Source organism: Argentina silus (genome assembly GCF_951799395.1).
Source record: "Argentina silus genome assembly, chromosome: 2".
NCBI lineage: Eukaryota > Metazoa > Chordata > Actinopteri > Argentiniformes > Argentinidae > Argentina > Argentina silus.
Window position 1 is genome coordinate 30,286,453 of NC_139656.1, and position 18,176 is coordinate 30,304,628.

Here is an 18,176-nt window from a genome sequence, read left to right on the forward strand (position 1 = left end):
CATGTGATTGGCTGATTAGATATTTGCGTTAACGAGCTGTTGAACAGGTGTACCTAATAAAGTGGCCGGTGAGTGTATAGTTCCCTGGCAAACGATAGGACTGAGAATGAACAACATTGGTCAAAGTAAGTGCTATAGTACAAGCCTCAAATAATATAGCTACATGGTACATTTAAATTAATTGTTGGCCAATTACTAAATGCAAGATTCAAGTCAACTAGCAGAAGTAGCTCTGTCACTCCAATTTTGCATTTGTGTAAGATGCTTAGGGCCCCAATTTGCATGTGCAAAAGATTGGGGCAAAGTTGGCCATATTTACTGTAATATTTCTAATAGACGCAATGAGAAACTGCATCTTGCGTTTCCATGATATGCAATGCGTTTTCAGACTGTTTACAAAAACTCTGATTGAATAATTACAGTTTTCGGAAAACCATAGTTAAAATCAAGGTACAATAAAAAGTATGCAGTAGTGAGTAGTTTGACTTGTAAGGTTGTTTTTTTTCAAATCAAATTGGGGTCCTTAGTGTTTATTTGAGGGAAATGGTAGACATATGAATCATTGGACATGGAAATTACTAGGTTGGTCAAACACCATGGTCTTTGTCTCCAGCTTTCCCTGAGTCAGAACTCAGTTCTCAAGGTTTCAATGAATGTCTCAGTTTTCCATGCTTCTTAAGTATTAGTTTGCTACTTTTGATCCATGAGGTTAAGACCTTAGCTCTTTTGATTAGGTTACTTTCAAAACATTCAGTATTATTGTGTGAATTAACAATGTTTGCTTCTGTTTGTGAATAAAGAGACATTATTTATTATAGAGCACTGTACATGCATATTTGATTTTAAAAAAACGACAACTATCTCACCCCATTTTTTTGTCTACCTGTAAATACTCCTTTTTAACTAGTTCAGCAAAATACTGTATCCACAGATGTCCATGTAGTGCTTTTTAAATGGGAGTGAAATGTCATAAATACCAGTCGCAGAACAAATCTGATGACAAGGGATACTGTTGCAAGTAATTGCCACACTTACTGTATAATTCAACACCAGCATCAGGATGTGCCTCTCAGTGAATTCAGTTTGTAGTTAGTTTATCAGTTTGAAAATATAAAAACGTATACGCTGCTTAGCAAGAGCAAAGTTCAGAATGGTAAAGTGCAATTAATTGGTGGATCTTTCTTCAGGTGTCAAGTAAAAAACACATTAAGCATTTAATGAATAAAGACAGCAAAAGAAGCCCGAATAAATGCATGAACAACAAAGACAAAACGCCATGGATACTTCATTTATCATTATGAATGTATCAAATCAATTGAGAACACAACAGGACTATAAGACAGCTGGATGTCCATAATGTTACAGATCACATTCTACAAAACATAAAAACAAAAACATTTCATATTAGAATAAACAACTCTACAATTTACCATGAACATGAATAATTCAAATAGATTCGTGATGTTATCATTATCAGGCATTATCCTATTCATTTATTTAATCTAACACCCTACAGTATGATGCAATACGACAGCTGTTGATATCAGGTTGATACAAACCAATGATGACTGATGAATTAACATAAAAACACAAGGCCCATACCTAAATAAACATGGCAAAAAAACATGTTTTCACTTGTCCCAAAATCCAGTCATCAATTTCGATTGAATAGGGCCTCATGTATTTCAATAACTGTTGGCCCTAATTTTCATAACTGGTCAAACTGGACAAACTCAAAGAGCCATTGCTCTTCATTCTTACCACACTGACCACCACATTATGCATAACCACTAACACCTCCATGCCTATCCCAATGCATAATCCCTGATTATTGTGGGCTCAGGGCTGGTTGTGGGCTCAGGGCTCATTGCTCCAGCATAGCCTCACTTGCTTCTCTGTGTGTGGTGATGTTGATATGGTCTTCCCTTCCTAGTACCCACACACAGCTGGCTCCTCCTAGTCTTGCTTGCCCTCCCTTGTCTGATGCGAGCCCTCATTCCATGCAACGTACACAAAAAGGCCCAAGATCACATGGACAGCCACCACTGCCACAATGGCAGCATAGAAATAACTGTCATTGCTGGAATACCCCATAGAAGCTGGGAACATAAAGAAAGAAAAACTTAGTCACATAACGTGTAATCTATAGAACTGCCCTATGCTCATGATGGCATACAGTTCTGTATTTAGAAAATTACAACAGTGTATATATTGTTCCTCTTAACACCATGACAAGACGCTTACCCTCTTATTCAAGGAAGTTGAAAAACTAGATTTTTAGTAGGTAAGCAATTGGCTATGCCTTTGCAGTTAGTAATCAATCTTACCTTCAAATAAATATGCTTTAGAAGTCAAATATAACCCTATTGGCAGGGTTATCATCAGAATTGTGAAAAACAGCAATGTTTTCAGTACAGACAGTAATGATCCATCATTCCTGTAAGAGAAAAACCCAGAAAAGACATGCATAAACATCCATGACAAAAAAAAGCATTCAATACTTTGGTGGTGATCCAATCTTGTGGTAGGTCCCCCATTATATTAATAATAAAACTTTGTTTATATGGTAGCGACTACCAAACTCATGATGTCGTTAGATAAATAGATACAGTGCCTTCATAAGTAATGGGACAGTAAAGCATTTTTTCTTCTTTTTGCTCTATACTCCAAACGTTTGATTTGAAATCAAACAATTACTCTGAAGTTGCTTTTATTTAATGGTATTTGTGTACATATTGGTTTCACCATTTAGAAAAGACAACACTTGTTATACATAGTTACCCTATTTAAGGTCACCATAAGTAATGGGACAGATGTATCCCATCCCCCCCCCCCCCCCCCCCCATTATGTTCATACATGGCAAAGTGTCGGACTCTATCTGTCCATAGGACTGCATAGAGGTGGATGCTATCCGGCTATCCAGGGTTCTCACCAAAGAATGTAGAGTGGCGCTGTGCCACGGTGTGAACATTTCAAGGCAAATTAAACTCTATATTGAGTAATGATAGAGTAACTATCTTTGATCACCAACGACATCGTAAAAACGCGGAAGTGAAAGCATTATGATGTTCCTTAGTGAATTCAGCGGTGTTTTTGCGCATTTTGACTTGAATAAACGCGAGTCGGGTTTTGATAATATAATCCAGCGCTAAAGTTTAAAAAATCCTGGGGAGAACCCTGCCATCTGTCTATATGACTGCATAGAGGAGGGCGCTATCAAGCTATATGTTAGCAACTACCCCCAATTTGTGACGAGACGTACTACTTTTCACATGTGGATGTTGTAGACGTCAACAACATCCAAATGTAAACAGTAATAAATCTAGTCCCAAATTGGGGCTAGGTAGCAACTAACCTCGTTCCCAGGCTATTACGCACAGTACATATAAACCTAGCTTTAGTGGGAGTTAATTTACTGAGTAAAATATGTTTAATTTACGAGAATCACATGACTCGGAACTACGCATCACAACAAGACTAGGGTCGCATTAGCAACCAATCCCATGGAGGTGTGCGATCAAAAACAGAGTTTGTCACCGACCACTGTGCTGTAGCATATACCCTTACTTGCTGAGGTACACTAACTCTAAGTAGGCAAACAAAAAAGCCCACTTTCTCTGTCATTTCATTGCCCTGCAGTGTGTTCTTGGCTAACTAGCATATTCGTGCCGATTTACCCTCTGAAATCTGGACCAGGACCAGGAATTGAGTTCAAAGACTGCTTATCATAGTACTCCATGTTCGTTTACTTCAAACGCCACAAGACGATCTTTCAGGAGAAGATTACAACGTAAAGGTACTCCGTGTTCTCCGCCCAACTACTTCCGGTCAATGTAACTGTCTGTCAATGAAGATTACTTCAAAATAAGAGCGAAAATAAGAACCACAAACAGTATGCTAATCATCTTAACAAATATATAGCAATCATAAACATAGAATATTTGGGATAGTATTGCCCCAGAAGGGTTTGTAATTGTTCCTATATCCTAATTACCCTGATGAAATGGTTAGAATGGTTCAGGTGACATGATGAAATGCACGCGTTATATTTTAATCATCCATCACACAGTGCTGTACTTTTAAGAAGGGTAAAACTGCGCCTCCTGGGCTGTCATTCCTAATTTGACAATTTGGCCTAAACTGTCAAATTAGGAATGACAACTGGTAGAATCTTGCTAGGCAACTGGTTGCATGGCAACTAGGCATCTCGCCAGTCGCGATGACGCGGGAAATTACAATCTGTTTCTGTCAGCTATACGTTAGCTAGCGATATTAGTCATTGCCATTTTTGCAAGATCGAAAGTTAGTTAGTTAACGTTAGTTAGGTTGATTCGTTGTGGAAGCTGGAGATGGAGGAGCTGGGGCCATCGTGCAAAAAACGTTGTGTCAGTGAGGAGAAAAGGAAGTTTCAGGAGAGATAGAGCAACGCTTACTTCGTTGTACCTCCTGGGTCGGATAAAGTCATGTGCCTAATCTGCAAGCAGGTGAATGCAATGCTGAAGGAGTTCAACATAAAACACCATTATGACACCAATCATAAAATCTTCGACAAGTTCGCGGGCGAGGAGCGCACAACCAAGCTTAAACAATGTCAAAGAGGTTTAACTGCCCAGCAGTCAGTGTTCACAAATCTAGCAAAATCCGGCGAAGCTGTAACACAGGCTAGGTACATGGTAGCTCAAGAAATTGCCAGGCGGAGCGAGCCGTTCAGTGACGGAGAATTCGTGCGAGACTGCATGTTGAAAGTGGTTAAAAATTGTATTATAGTTAGTCTGTGTGTCTATGTTTGCAGGGCACTTTTGAGACAACCGAATGTTTTCATGAATCTTAAACTGACCTCTTGAACGACTCTTGTAAAGACGTTTTTGTGATCACTGGTATGTATGATTGGTTAGGGTTAGCTCATAAAGACATGATTTATTTTTTTCTTGGGTGGCCCTCAATCCAATGTTGGGTCCCTAGATTTTGTTTGGTTTTGAGTTTGGTGCTGGTAAAACTCGGCTTTGCACTGACTTCGGGGGACAATCTGTAAGCATTCAGAACTAGCAAGCATATCCTCTGAGGGGGAGGGGCTGTTTGAGGGTGTGAAAACCCATTGCTGGGATAGCACATCCCCCACAAAAACACCAGCCGCGAGGGATTCCTCAGACGAGCTCCTCCCGAAAGAGGACTTGGACTCCACTTTTGCCATTAAATCAAACTACAAAAGTCAGTATTCCCACAATGACTTCCTTGGTGCTCTCGTCAAGGTGGGTTTGGGAGTCACATCCAGCCCTAAGTGGCTGGGAACACTCCCTCAGAGAGGGGGTCTCTACGTCCTCAGAGCTGACCTCCTGTCGGGGCTCCTTGACGGGTGATGACGTAATCACATCTGCTCCACCGGTGGCAGAGCCCGTGTTGAAGAACTCTGCAGGTTGCTGTAGAGCCTCAATGTGGCAGAGTAGACCCTCTGCCTCCTGCTAGAACGTCCACCGGGCTGGTCGATGGAGGACGCAGCGTTGTGATCTGTGCCTCCAGCCTGTACTGTGCTGTCCCCTGCCTCCACGGCCTGCGCTGTCACGTCCTTCACGTCTGCCACAAACGTATCAACGATCTTGTTCGCCTCAGCTTCACAATCAGCGTCAAAAGCATTAGTGGCAGATGGTGAGGTGACTTGAGAGCCATGCACGTGGTTTAGACTGCGAGAAGCACTGGCAGGCCGGGATGACCGCACAGAGCCGCTCTGAGAAGATCCACTTCTTTTCCGGAGAATTCCACTGACTTTTTCAGCATGACAAATAGTTACATCTGATGTCCCTTCATTACCTTCTGGGAGTGAAATCCACAGACACAACTCTGGCCTACCAAACAGCGATGTCTGGCCGCGTGTCTGCACTGGACATTTCTCAATCTGTAACCCAATGATATGCTCAATGTCATGGCATATACAACCTAGCCTATATCTGTTTACTCTGTTGGTGTATTTCACAGACAAATGTTACCTTCTGGTAGACAGCATACCACCTCTTCTGACTGGGGTCTGGCCTGTCCCCTACATCAGATGGCCAAACCCCAGTGGTGGCAAAGGTCTTGAGGCGAGACAGCCACTCACTGTCCTGTCCCCCATGGCCCTGTGCTTCTTGGTCGCCATCTAAGGCCAACAAGAAGAAGAATGTCAATCTGTCATGGGACTAGTAGCAATATTTTATGATCAATGAAATCTGTCATCAATCATAAGCCTTTATCACCATACACTTCATTGTCAATAAAAATGGTTATGAATCAAATCAATCTATCTAGAATGGATCACTCTCTGCACTTAACGGTAAAATGACACGACACAGCCAGCAAACAAGTGACAACCACATATTTCATCATCGGAGATCTTATCTTAGTGATTCAACTCATATAAGGAAGTTATTCAAGTTGGTTTTAGTGACTTGACACAGATTTTCAGCGATGTAAAGCTAGCTTACCTTAGGTAGCACTCGCACTCGCTCGTATCCGTCTCTCGTTAACAGCGAACTTATAGTGTGTTGTTATAAACTGATTAAACAACAGAGTATTAATTCAGCATAACATTTCCATTGATCAAATCAATATATCATTGAATCAAGTTTTCAGCGAACATAGAACTAGCGTCTGTCTCTCGTCAACAAACAACGAGAGCTGCAAGTGTGTTGCTATGAACTGATAAGACAAGAAAGTATTCATCTATATAAACAGTTCCATTGATCAAATCAATACATCAAGCAAGGTTATCGGTGTGATCTGAGCAGTGTGACGAAAACCGACAGTTAGCTAAACGTCACCAGCCCACAAAATGGCGCACTAATGGAATGGAGCGCTGCGATTGGCTCTGCTAATGGACACTAATGGAGCACTAATGGAATGGGGCGCTGCGATTGGCTCTGCTAATGGACACTAATGGACCACTAATGGAATGGGGCGCTGCGATTGGCTCTGCTAATGGGGCTAATGGAAAATTTAACAGCCTTACGTGCTCTAGCTGGCTGCTAAATTACATTGTTACTTACAGTTCTCTGAGTTACATATTGAAATATGTAAGGGCCATGGCCTGACAGGAAAGAAAATCCCAAAGGAATTGGGAACCACATTTGTGTTTACGCCATAACTTCAACCTCTAATCCTACTATTGCAGCTCAACAAATCATTTTTTTCAGAATGTCAGGTTTCCAATGGTGGGCCGACATCGTTGTCCCTCAGTTTGTAAGTCACTTCTTGACATGTGAAAGGGACAGGACCTTACAGGAAAAGGGTTTGAAACGAAATCCCAAAGGCACTGTTTGGTTTTACACCAAAACCTTTATTCTGCAACCCACACTGGTTAACCTCTTAATTGTTTTGTCTTTCTATACCTCCCCTCTCTCATCTATCCATCCTCTCTTTCATCCATCCAATCAACCAACCAAGCCAACCCTGATAAACTAGTCCCATGTCTAGTCCCATCCGACATGACGGTTTTGCCCCAATATTAACAACGTTTTTAAGTTATATATTTAAAGTAAATATTTAGTCATTTACTTGTATTTTTCCACAAAGTTTAGGTTTGTAAATATTACAGATTTTTTATTAGATAAATATTACAGATCATAATTGAACTCATGCCTTTCTGTTAGTACATTCACCCTGAACTGACTGTGGACATTTCACCCCAAGGTTAACAAAGTTTTCAAGCTAAATATTTAAAGTCAATATTTAGTCATTGACAGCTTCAACTGCTGCCCATACCCAAAAATTATGAGTGTGAGTGTCTCCAGTTGCATTCACCAAGGTCTACATTCTGCAGTTGCAGTATGGACTTTCATAGTGTATATATGAACAATGATGTAATTAGTGGGCTTGTGGGCAAGTCAAACAATTGTTATTGCTCATACTTATTCTTATTAGAGGGCTTGCTTCAGCAAGTCCAACTATTGTTATTGCTCATACATATTAGTGGGCTTGCTTCAGCATGTCCAACTATTGTTCTTCAACATACTTATTAATATTCAAATTCTTCCACCTGCTGCTCCTCCTACAGTTTTTAAGCTATTCACACTAATCCAACCCCTGGCTCATCCTATCTGCCTATCTATCCAACATTCCATCCATTCAACCAACCGACCAACCAACCAAACCATCTCTAACTTTATCCGCTACCATAGTAAGACTATCTCGCTTTCTTTCAACTACCCAGAAAATCTATCTATCGAAACATCTTTAAATCTCTTCCACTACCAAAATAAGACTTTGCAAGCCCACAACGTTTCTTCTGGAACTTATTTTCCTAGTTTACAGATTGTATTTGTATAAATATTGGTTTCACCATTTAGAAACAATAACACTTATTATACAGACCTCTATTTCGGGGCACCAAGCGTATTTGGACACTTGGCTTGACGGGTGTTCCTGGTCAGTCAGGTGGGTTCTATTGCATCAGAGTTGTCAATGTCTTATCTTGATTCTCGCCTTTGTAGTCTTCTATACACAGTCTTCCCCTGGTCTGAGCATTGATTACTTACTGATGACTGATGGATAGATGATTCACTTACTTAAACAAATGTATTTGTTGTAAGTCGCTTCGTCTGCTAAATGCCATAAACGTAATACACGGGGGAGGGGGAAAGTCACTGGACGCACCGACACAAGCAGGCATCGCTGTACCACTGACATATTTGGCTGTCAAACTTGATCCCACCGTAATAAAACTGACTAGTGTTCATTATTTCGCTTTTCCCATCATCCCAGAAACAAAGACATTGTGAAAAACTGCAAGTCAGAAGATTTATTTTCAGAATCGGTTTTGAGCTATATTAGCGACTCCCCATGTTAGCCACGTTACTTGAACAAAGTACACGTTTCGAATATGAAATACAAATATTTAATCACACTCAAAGATAGCTTTATTTACTATATTCTAATCATTGTCTTAGGTCAGGTATCGTAATTCTTCGACTGAACTATGGTGACACTGTTTTGTAGCCACAGAAGTATCGTTGACCAATCTATGTTGGTTTTGTCGTCCTCTTTGACAAACTTAATAAATACTGAACACTCAACTCCTTCGCTTGTCACACAGTCATGTAACTAAGAAATGTGTTAAGTAGGAACGTCTGAAGAACCAAATGACGGCACACAGAGAGGGTTGATGTGTAAAGCCCGAAGGCGTATTTTAATAATAATAAATAGGGAGAGGGGTAGGGGAGAGAAGGATAATCCAAGGGGGTCGTCGGGGTCCGGTCCAGGGTTCGTTAACAGGGAGTCCAGTAGCAGAGAGGGGTAGGTCCGTGGAAGGGATAAACGAGGGAGTCGAAGGTAGACGAGGGTTCTGGAAGGAGACAGGAGAACAAGGTGAGTCACAAGGAACAACTAGGAAACTCAGGAGGGCTGGAAGCGTCTGCGGGTCCCGTGGAAAGGTTTACCGTCAATCACAGTACGATCTGGCCCTGGAGTGAAGGCTGGGCAGGGTTCTTATAGGGAGGTGATTGCCGATGGGTTGCAGGTGTGCTGATTGGGAATAGGGAACAGGTGCGCTGTCGACGATGATCGCCGGGGCCTCAAGGTGGTGCCAGAGGGTTGGTTAGTAGGAGGGACCGTAACAAAATTCGCTGGAAAGAAACTTGAAAATCATTTCTGGATGTTTGTTTTGTTGAACAGTCGTGACTGGTTTGAGGCAGAAAAGTTCGTCTGTCCCAATGTAACCATGGGAACGGTTTGACAGCGCATGTTACATTTACAGTTATGGCATTTAGCAGACGCCTTTATCCAAAGCGACTTACAACAAATACATTGTCTGTTTCAGCCGGGCTGTTGTTTCCCATAAGGGCTCTCGAGTTATCAGACAGACCAGTGTGGACGAAGTTGCTCTTCCTGTTGTAAGACAATGGAACAACATGGGTGTCAATGAATATCTAGGAAGCCATTATGAGGCTGAAAAATCTGAAAAAAAATCTGTCAGAGAGAAAGAGAGAGAGAGACATCCCAGTAGAAACAGTGGCTGCTGTTTTGATCTGTGCTGTCATCTAGTGGTGGTTTATGACACTGCAGCACAACATAAGAGACTAGACAGGCCTGTTTCTTATCAATAATTCCTTTAATGGGGAGGAGGTCGTTGTATCTCTGTACAAATAGATACATCACTAACATTTGAGTCTTCAGGGGGTTGTCCTGCGTCTCCAGGGGTTGACCTTTGACCTGTGTCTCCAGGGGTTTGACCTTTGACCTGCATCTCCAGGGAGCTGACCTGCATGTGTCCAGTTGTACATCAGTAATAACAGCTTCTGAACCGTCTGCTCTGTCCACTATAGCAGGGTGGGTGTTTGGGTTAAACAGTCTGCCCCCTCCCCCCAGGGCAGGGTGTGGGGGTATTCGACAGGAGGCCTCCTGGTTTGGGCGGGGGTGTGTGTGTGTGTGGGGGGGGGGGGTACGGAGGTTGCATGCAGAGATCACTGTTACATCAAGCACACACACTCTGGATGAGTACAGTACAGTACAGTTGAGTAGAGTACAGTACAGTACAGTTGAGTAGAGTACAGTAGAGTACAGTACAGTACAGTAGAGTACAGTAGAGTTGAGTAGAGTAGAGTACAGTAGAGTACAGTAGAGTAGAGTTGAGCAGAGTACAGTACAGTAGATTACAGTAGAGTACAGTACAGTAGATTACAGTAGAGTACAGTAGAGTAGAGTTGTACACTCTGTATGTATCATCTGCAGGAGTTGATGTTTATAATGTCTCTATGTAGGTTCTATGAAGGCTCTATGAAGGCTCTATGAAAGCATTGCCAAGCTTGTGTGTTCCCAAGGTGATCTCTGCTGAGGGTGTGGCTTAAGCGAAAGGCGGTGGAACCCCAACTGTCTCTATTTACAACATTTACAAGTTGTGACATCACAACTCCTCCAAGACACTCGCTGGGGGAGGAGAGAGATGGGGGGGGGGGGGGGGTATTGGGAGAAATACAGTTGGCTGTCATCAAATGTCCTTGTGGTTAAACAAAGCAGATGTATGAGTGTGACGTGAGGAGGAGACCCTAACCCTAACCCTGTTCTAAAGCTCAACCCTAGTACAGCTGTCCCTGTTCTAAAGCTCAACCCTAGTACATCTGCCCCTGTTTATAATGTTGTTGAAGGAGATGAGGGAGGGAGGGGGGGAGATGAGGGGGGGAGATGGGGGGGGTGAGGGGGGGAGATGAGGGAGGGCTGACAGGGAAAAGCAATGGAGTAGAGAGAACAGCTTTCTGAAGAGCCATGTTGCCTGTGTGATTCTGATGGACTGGGTGGGCAGAGAGGTGAGATGGTGGGCAGAATCAGACGGTCGGCAACAATGAAGCAAACAGCAGTAAAACCTACAAGTCAGACATGTCACAGTGCTCCTTCTACACTCCTTCACACCGTCCCTGTAGATCCTCAGCAAGACAGACAGACAGGCAGACAGACAGACAGGCAGGCAGGCAGACAGACAGTCAGGCAGGCAGACAGACAGACAGACTGACAGACTGACAGGCAGACAGACAGGCAAACAGATTGGCAGACAGGCAGACAGACAGGCAGACAGACAGATAGACTGGCAGACAGACTTTGGTTCAATCTATGGGCAATAGGATAAGAGCATTGCTGCTATTGTATTAGAGACGTCTTATTGGATAAATAAATTAACATAATAAATAAAATGCACTGTGCTGTTGTTGTTGTTGTTGGTTGTTGTAGTTTATCTGCCTTCATGGTGCCATCAGTCTCACACAGACAAAGGAGGTCTGGACCGCATTACCCACGTGTTCCGGCAGTGGCTCTGCAACACATGCTTCCCAGAGTGCATTGCATCTGAGACAGGATTGTTGTGTGTGTGTGTGTGTGTGTGTGTATGTGTCTGTGTGTGTGTATGTGTATGTGTCTGTGCGTGTGTGTGTGTGTGCGTGTGTGTGTGTGTGTGTGTGTGCGTGCGTATGTGTGTGTGCGTGTGTGTGTGTTTGTGCCTGTGTGTGTGTGTGTTGGTGCGTGTGCGTGTGTGTGTGCATGTTTGTGCCTGTGTGTGCGTGTGTGTGTGTGTATGTTTGTGCCTGTGTGTGCGTGTGCGTGTGCGTGCGTGCGTGTGTGTGTGTGTGTGGTGGTCAGCCGGGACGTGTTCAGCAGAGACAGCGGCGGTCTCCCTTGGCGACCTCCTCGGAGGAGTGGACCACGCTGGGGACCAGGCCGCTCTTCACGCCCTCCCAGCCCTCCTCCATGGTGATGTCACCGCTCCTCACCAGCTGGAAGATGTCCTTGGTCAGCTCCGTGAACGCCTGCTCCACGTTGATGGCGTCCCGCGCCGACGTCTCCACGTAGCGCATCCCGAACGCCGCCGCCAGCTTCTCCGCCTCCTGCTGGGTCACCTGACGCTGTGGCTCCAGGTCGCACTTGTGGCCGACCAATAGGAAGACGATGCCGTGCGGCTGCACGTGGCCGCGCGCCTCCTCCAGCCAATCGTGGACGTTCTGGAAGGAGCGGCGGTTGGTGATGTCGAACAGGAGGAGCCCGCCCACCGAGTTACGGTAGTACGCCCTGGTAATGGACCTGGAGAGGGGGGGGGGGGGGGGAGAGAGAGAGAGAGAGAGAGAGAGAGAGAGAGAGGACAGAAGGGGCAGAGGAGAGAGAGGGGGGAGAGGAGACAGAGAGAGAGGGGAGAGGGGGGAGGGAGGATGGAGGAAGGGGGGAGAGGAGACAGAGAGAGGGGAGAGAGGGAGGAAGGGGGGAGAGGAGACAGAGGGGGGGGAGAGGGGGGAGGGAGGAAGGGGGGAGAGGAGACAGAGAGAGGGGGGAGAGGGAGGATGGAGGAAGGGGGGAGAGGAGACAGAGAGAGGCATTGCAGCACATAAAGAATACATGAATTACACATTTCCATGGCAACAGAGCAGAGTAGAGTAGAACAGTAGAGTAGAACAGCAGAGGAGAGTAGAGCAGCAGAGTAGAGTAGAACAGCAGAGGAGAGTAGAACAGCAGAGTAGAACAGCAGAGTAGAGTAAAACAGCAGAGTAGAGTAGAACAGCAGAGGAAAGTAGAACAGCAGAGTAGAACAGCAGAGTTGAGTAGAACAGCAGAGTAGAGTAGAACAGCAGAGGAAAAGTTCACCTGAAGCGCTCCTGCCCTGCCGTGTCCCAGATCTGCAGCTTGATGCGTTTCCCCGGCTCAATCTCCACCAGCCGCGAGAAGAAGTCCACGCCCACGGTCGGGTCTGACACCTGGGCGAACCGGCCCTCGGTGAACCGCCGGATTAGACACGACTTGCCGACAGTTGAGTCCCCGATGACGATGAGTCTGAACTGGTAAAGCCATATGGCCTCCATGTCTCTCGGAATCTAGGACAAAAACCATGTTGAACGACCTGTAGGCCTGAATCATGCCAAACACCTTATCAGTAAGGAAGGGATATCCTCCTTCTTCACCCTGGACCAGCTAGGGACAGCCTCCTAGGGTCTGGACCAGCTAGGGACATCCTCCTAGGGTCTGGACCAGCTAGGGACAGCCTCCTAGGGTCTGGACCAGCTAGGGACATCCTCCTAGGGTCTGGACCAGCTAGGGACATCCTCCTAGGGTCTGGACCAGCTAGGGACAGCCTCCTAGGGTCTGGACCAGCTAGGGACATCCTCCTAGGGTCTGGACCAGCTAGGGACATCCTTACCATAGACACCTAGTCATAGCCTAGGCCTATGTGCATTCTTTTCATTGCCTAGTCTTAGGATGAGGATTATGCCCATAGCAGAAGAGTAGGCTACATCATAGCTATTATCCTAATGTTTAATAGCCTATAACATCTGTGTAATGTAACTTGTGATGTAGGCTAATGTAGGCCCGGCCTAGGAGAGGCCGCTCCTTAACCGCCTAGCCTGCTGCCTGCTCAGGCGGGAGAGACACCCCCGTGTTGGGACCCCATGTGGGTTGATCACCTTTGCAAAGCTGACAGGTGCAAACAACATAAAGTTGCATTATGTGCCACCAAATTAATAAAACAAACAAATAAACATGAGGCCAAAAGTACACCTTCACAATTATTTTACCTACAGACAGACACGCTACATCAAATTGTTTGATGTGGCAATACCATTCTTATGATCGCACAGAGCGGTAGCCTACCTTGCGTGAAAAGAGCAATCAGCGTCTAGCAAGATGCGCAAACCCCATGATATTGAGAAAGCTTTTCTCTCGTAGGTCCGGTCTGAAACAGGCTTGTCCCTGCAGCCGTAAACACAGTCCCTCTACGGGGAGCGATCCGCTGGCCTTGTCCTCGCTAGCCCTTCTGCTGGAGCCAACAGAACTGGTCAGGAGAGGCGGGCTATGATGTGAAATAAACTAGCAAAACGTCCGTGTCACTTGTCGATAGTTTAACCTCATAGTAGTTTCATGTTGAAAGACGGTGAGATGTTTGTGCGGATCCTGGATGAAATGGCCTCACCCCGCATCAGCACCACTACCGTAACACCGTGGACAGCAGCGCAGCGAAATCACATACCCTGCCTCATTCCGCATCAGTACCACTACCGTAACACCGCGGACAGCAGCACAGCGACATCACGTACCCTGCCTCACCCCGCATCAGCACCACTGCCGTAACACCGCGGACAGCAGCGCAGCGAAATCACATACCCTGCCTCACCCCGCATCAGCACCACTGCCGTAACACCGCGGACAGCAGCGAAGCGACATTACAGCTCTCCCAATGATGACGCGCTTTGCTCACCAGGGGCCGCTAGAGAGACGCACTGAAACTTCAGAAAGTCGTTAAAAGACGGTTATAATAGAACGTGGAGTAAAGATTGAACAGAGGCACAGTCGAAGTAGGCCTGTCGTTAAACTGTAGTCCAATGGATTATGTAAAACCGTAGAGAAACTGCTAAATCACACTGGAAGTGGTCTACTGCAGGACTGCGTGGGTGTGGGTGTGGCTGCGGTCAGAGGAGCCCACAAATGTCTCACGGTATCGTGACATTACAGCAGCCTGACGATCTAGGGCGATCTCAGAGGGAGAGGCTGGAGGCGGAGGAGCAAGCTGCTAAACTGTGGACTATAGAGCTGTTCTTTGGTAATATTTCACTTTTTAGCAACACGTTTTCAGGACAACTGAAGAGTTTTCGGCTTTTGTTGTAGACAAAAAAAAAAAGGTTGGTGAGATGAACAGCTGGACATAATCTATCGCTTCCTAAAGGCGTCGCCGTCGGCTGACAGCGTCAGTCTGAACCCGCACCATGCAGAGGGAGCATCTGTTCAAGGTGCTGGTCATCGGGGACCTCGGAGTCGGTAAAACGTCCATCATCAAACGGTACGTCCACCAGATTTTCTCCCAACATTACCGGGCCACCATCGGTGTGGACTTCGCTCTGAAGGTTCTGCATTGGGACAGCGACACCGTCATCCGTCTGCAGCTGTGGGACATCGCCGGTAAGGTCAAATTATTCCGTTATTCGTTCTCTCCGAAAGTTTATTCGTCTACAAAAGTTGTATCAATTCATTAAACAGCAGGGGATGGTTTGATTTGAAGGTGAAGAATAAACACACACAGTTTAATAAACTCAGGAATAAACTTTAAAACATCGTCAATATTGTAATCTGTGTCGTTTACTGGCGTAACTATTTGGTATGGTCACGTTAGCAGTTGTTGTGATGTGTAATGTTAGACTGTGTACTCCTCCTGTCTCCTGTTTAGAGCGATGTCAGTCTTGTGTTTGGCTCAGCTGGTCTCATGCTCAAACGAGTAGAGTCACATGAGGGCTATAGTTAGTGCCAGGAGTCACTCTCCCTCTCTCTACCTCTCCCTCTCTCTCTAACCCTCTTTATCTCACGCACTCTCTCTCTCTGTCTCTCTCTCTCTCTCTCTAACCCTCTCTCTCCCTCTCTCTCTAATCCTCTCTCCCTCTATCTCTAACCCTCTTCTTCCCCCCCTCTCTCTCTCCCTCGCTCTCTAACTCTCTCCCTCGCTCTCTAACTCTCTCCCTCTCTCTCTAACCCTCTCCCTCTCTCACTCCCTCTCTCTCTTGACCCCCCCCCCCCTTCTCTCTCTCACCCCCTTACAACAATGCTAATGAATATTGACCCTTTCTGCAGTCTGGCTAGTGGCAGGCCTATAGGAGAATAAGGTTGGTAGACAAAAGAGTGTTATGCCTCTGACCCTACTTTGTGCTTCTGTGTGTGTGTGTGTGTGTGTGTGTGTGTGTGTGTGTGTGTGTGTGTGTGTGTGTGTGTGTGTGTGTGTGTGTGTGAACATACGTGTGTGTGTGTGTGTGTGTGTGTGTGTGTGTGTGTGTGTGTGTGTGTGTGTGTGTGTGTGCGTGTCCCAGGGCAGGAGCGCTATGGCAACATGACCCGTGTGTATTACCGGGAGGCGGTGGGGGCGTTGGTGGTGTTTGACGTGACGCGCGCCTCGACGTTCGACGCCGTTCTGAAGTGGAAGGACGACCTGGACGCCAAGGTGACGCTGAGCCACGGGAAACCTGTACCTGCTGTCCTATTGGCCAACAAGGCTGACCAGGTGTCCAATCAGCTGCCCAAACTGGACACCTTCTGCCGGGAGAACGGATTTGTGGGATGGTTCGAGACCTCAGCAAAGGTGTGTGTGTGTGTGTGTGTGTGTGTGTGTGTGTGTGTGTGTGGGCGGGAGGGGGCTGTAGCAGATGGTTTGAGACCTCAGCAAAGGTGTGTGTGTGTGTGTGTGTGGAGGGGGGGGATGTAGCAGAGGCTAGTGTGACCAGGCCAGGCTAGTGTGACCAGGCCGGGCTAGTGTGACCAGGCTAGCGTGACCAGGCCAGGCTAGTGTGACCAGGCCAGGCTAGTGTGACCAGGCTAGTGTGACAAGGCCAGGCTAGTGTGACCAGGCTAGCGTGACCAGGCCAGGCTAGTGTGACCAGGCCAGGCTAGTGTGACCAGGCTAGTGTGACAAGGCCAGGCTAGTGTGACAAGGCCAGGCTAGTGTGACCAGGCTAGTGTGACCAGGCCAGGCTAGCGTGACCAGGCCAGGCTAGCGTGACCAGGCCAGGCTAGCGTGACCAGGCCAGGCTAGCGTGACCAGGCCAGGTTAGCGTGACCAGGCCAGGCTAGCGTGACCAGGCCAGGTTAGTGTGACCAGGCTAGCGTGACCAGGCCAGGCTAGTGTGACCAGGCCAGGCTAGTGTGACCAGGCTAGTGTGACCAGGCCAGGCTAGTGTGACCAGGCCAGGCTAGTGTGACCAGGCCAGGCTAGCGTGACCAGGCCAGGCTAGTGTGACCAGGCTAGTGTGACCAGGCTAGTGTGACCAGGCCAGGCTAGTGTGACCAGGCTAGTGTGACCAGGCCAGGCTAGTGTGACCAGGCTAGTGTGACCAGGCCAGGCTAGTGTGACCAGGCCAGGCTAGTGTGACCAGGCCAGGCTAGTGTGACCAGGCTAGTGTGACCAGGCCAGGCTAGTGTGACCAGGCCAGGCTAGTGTGACCAGGCTGGAGGACAGCCAGCCAGGAGAGGAATGTTGACAGGAGGGTGTGAGATGGCCTGTCTCCTCACACACTCCACCTCACAGTCTCTATCTAATGAGATGGCCAATACAATGTGTGTGTGTGTGTGTGTGTGTGTGTGTGTGTGTGTGTGTGTGTGTGTGTGTGTGTGTGTGTGTGTGTGTGTGTGTGTGTGAATCATCTATATAGCCTATACTGTGTGAATATAGATCAGCTAGCCTCTATACACTCCAATCTAACATACAGTACAATACATACTGTCTGTCTGTCTGTCCGTCTGCCTGTCTGTCTGTCTGCCTGTCTGTCTGTCTCTCTGTCTGTCTGTCTGTCCGTCTGCCTGTCTGTCTGTCTGTCTGCCTGTCTGTCTGTCTCTCTGTCTGTCTGTCTGTCCGTCTGCCTGTCTGTCTGTCTGTCTGCCTGTCTGTCTGTCTCTCTGTCTGTCTGTCTGTCTGCCTGTCTGTCTCTCTGTCTGTCTGTCTGTCTGCCTGTCTGTCTGTCTCTCCATCTGTCTGTCTGCCCGTCTGTCTGTCTATCCGTCTGTCTGTCTCTCCGTCTGTCTGTCTGTTTTTCCGTCTTTCCGTCAGGAGAACAGCAACATCGAGGCGGCGGCCAGATGCCTGGTGGAACAGATCCTGGCCAATGAGGAGCCGGCATGTGGCGAGTCGGACGCAGACGTGCTGGTGCATCCTGGGTTCACCGCCAGCACCAAAGAGAAGCTCCGCTGCGCATCGTGTGCCAAGTTCTGA

The 18,176-nt window shown here is 46.6% G+C and overlaps 3 protein-coding genes across 3 annotated transcripts; 1 reads left to right on the forward strand and 2 right to left on the reverse strand.

Annotated features, from left to right (window-relative positions):
• Positions 1–1,272: 1,272 nt before the first annotated feature.
• Positions 1,273–3,812, reverse strand: vma21 (vacuolar ATPase assembly factor VMA21). Its single transcript, XM_083696534.1, has 3 exons — positions 3,679–3,812; positions 2,328–2,437; positions 1,273–2,099 (listed from the first exon to the last, which is right to left on the reverse strand). The coding sequence occupies exons 1-3, from the start codon at positions 3,738–3,740 to the stop codon at positions 1,957–1,959; spliced, it is 315 nt and encodes a 104-aa protein (XP_083552660.1). The 5' UTR covers positions 3,741–3,812; the 3' UTR covers positions 1,273–1,956.
• Positions 3,813–12,102: 8,290 nt separating this feature from the next.
• Positions 12,103–13,299, reverse strand: LOC310801462 (ras-related protein Rab-39B-like; the record flags this gene model as incomplete). The annotated part of the gene is made up of 2 exons (XM_083665503.1): positions 12,103–12,529; positions 13,085–13,299. 2 exons carry the CDS (start codon positions 13,297–13,299, stop codon positions 12,103–12,105), a joined length of 642 nt encoding a protein of 213 aa, XP_083521629.1.
• A 1,896-nt stretch (positions 13,300–15,195) lies between these two features.
• On the forward strand, positions 15,196–18,176 carry rab38c (RAB38c, member of RAS oncogene family; the record flags this gene model as incomplete). Its single annotated transcript, XM_083665312.1, has 3 exons — positions 15,196–15,388; positions 16,285–16,553; positions 18,015–18,176. 3 exons carry the CDS (start codon positions 15,196–15,198, stop codon positions 18,174–18,176), a joined length of 624 nt encoding a protein of 207 aa, XP_083521438.1.

Bases quoted from the DNA above. Each gene is read 5' to 3' on its own strand.
- vma21 (XM_083696534.1), bottom strand. From the start codon at position 3,740: ATGGAGTACTATGATAAGCAGTCTTTGAACTCAATTCCTGGTCCTGGT. The intron at 2,438-3,678 runs GTAAATCGGCAC...TTTCTCTTACAG, and splicing joins CCTGGTCCAGATTTCAGAGG to GAATGATGGATCATTACTGT. The intron at 2,100-2,327 runs GTAAGATTGATT...TTATGTTCCCAG, and splicing joins TAAAGCATATTTATTTGAAG to CTTCTATGGGGTATTCCAGC.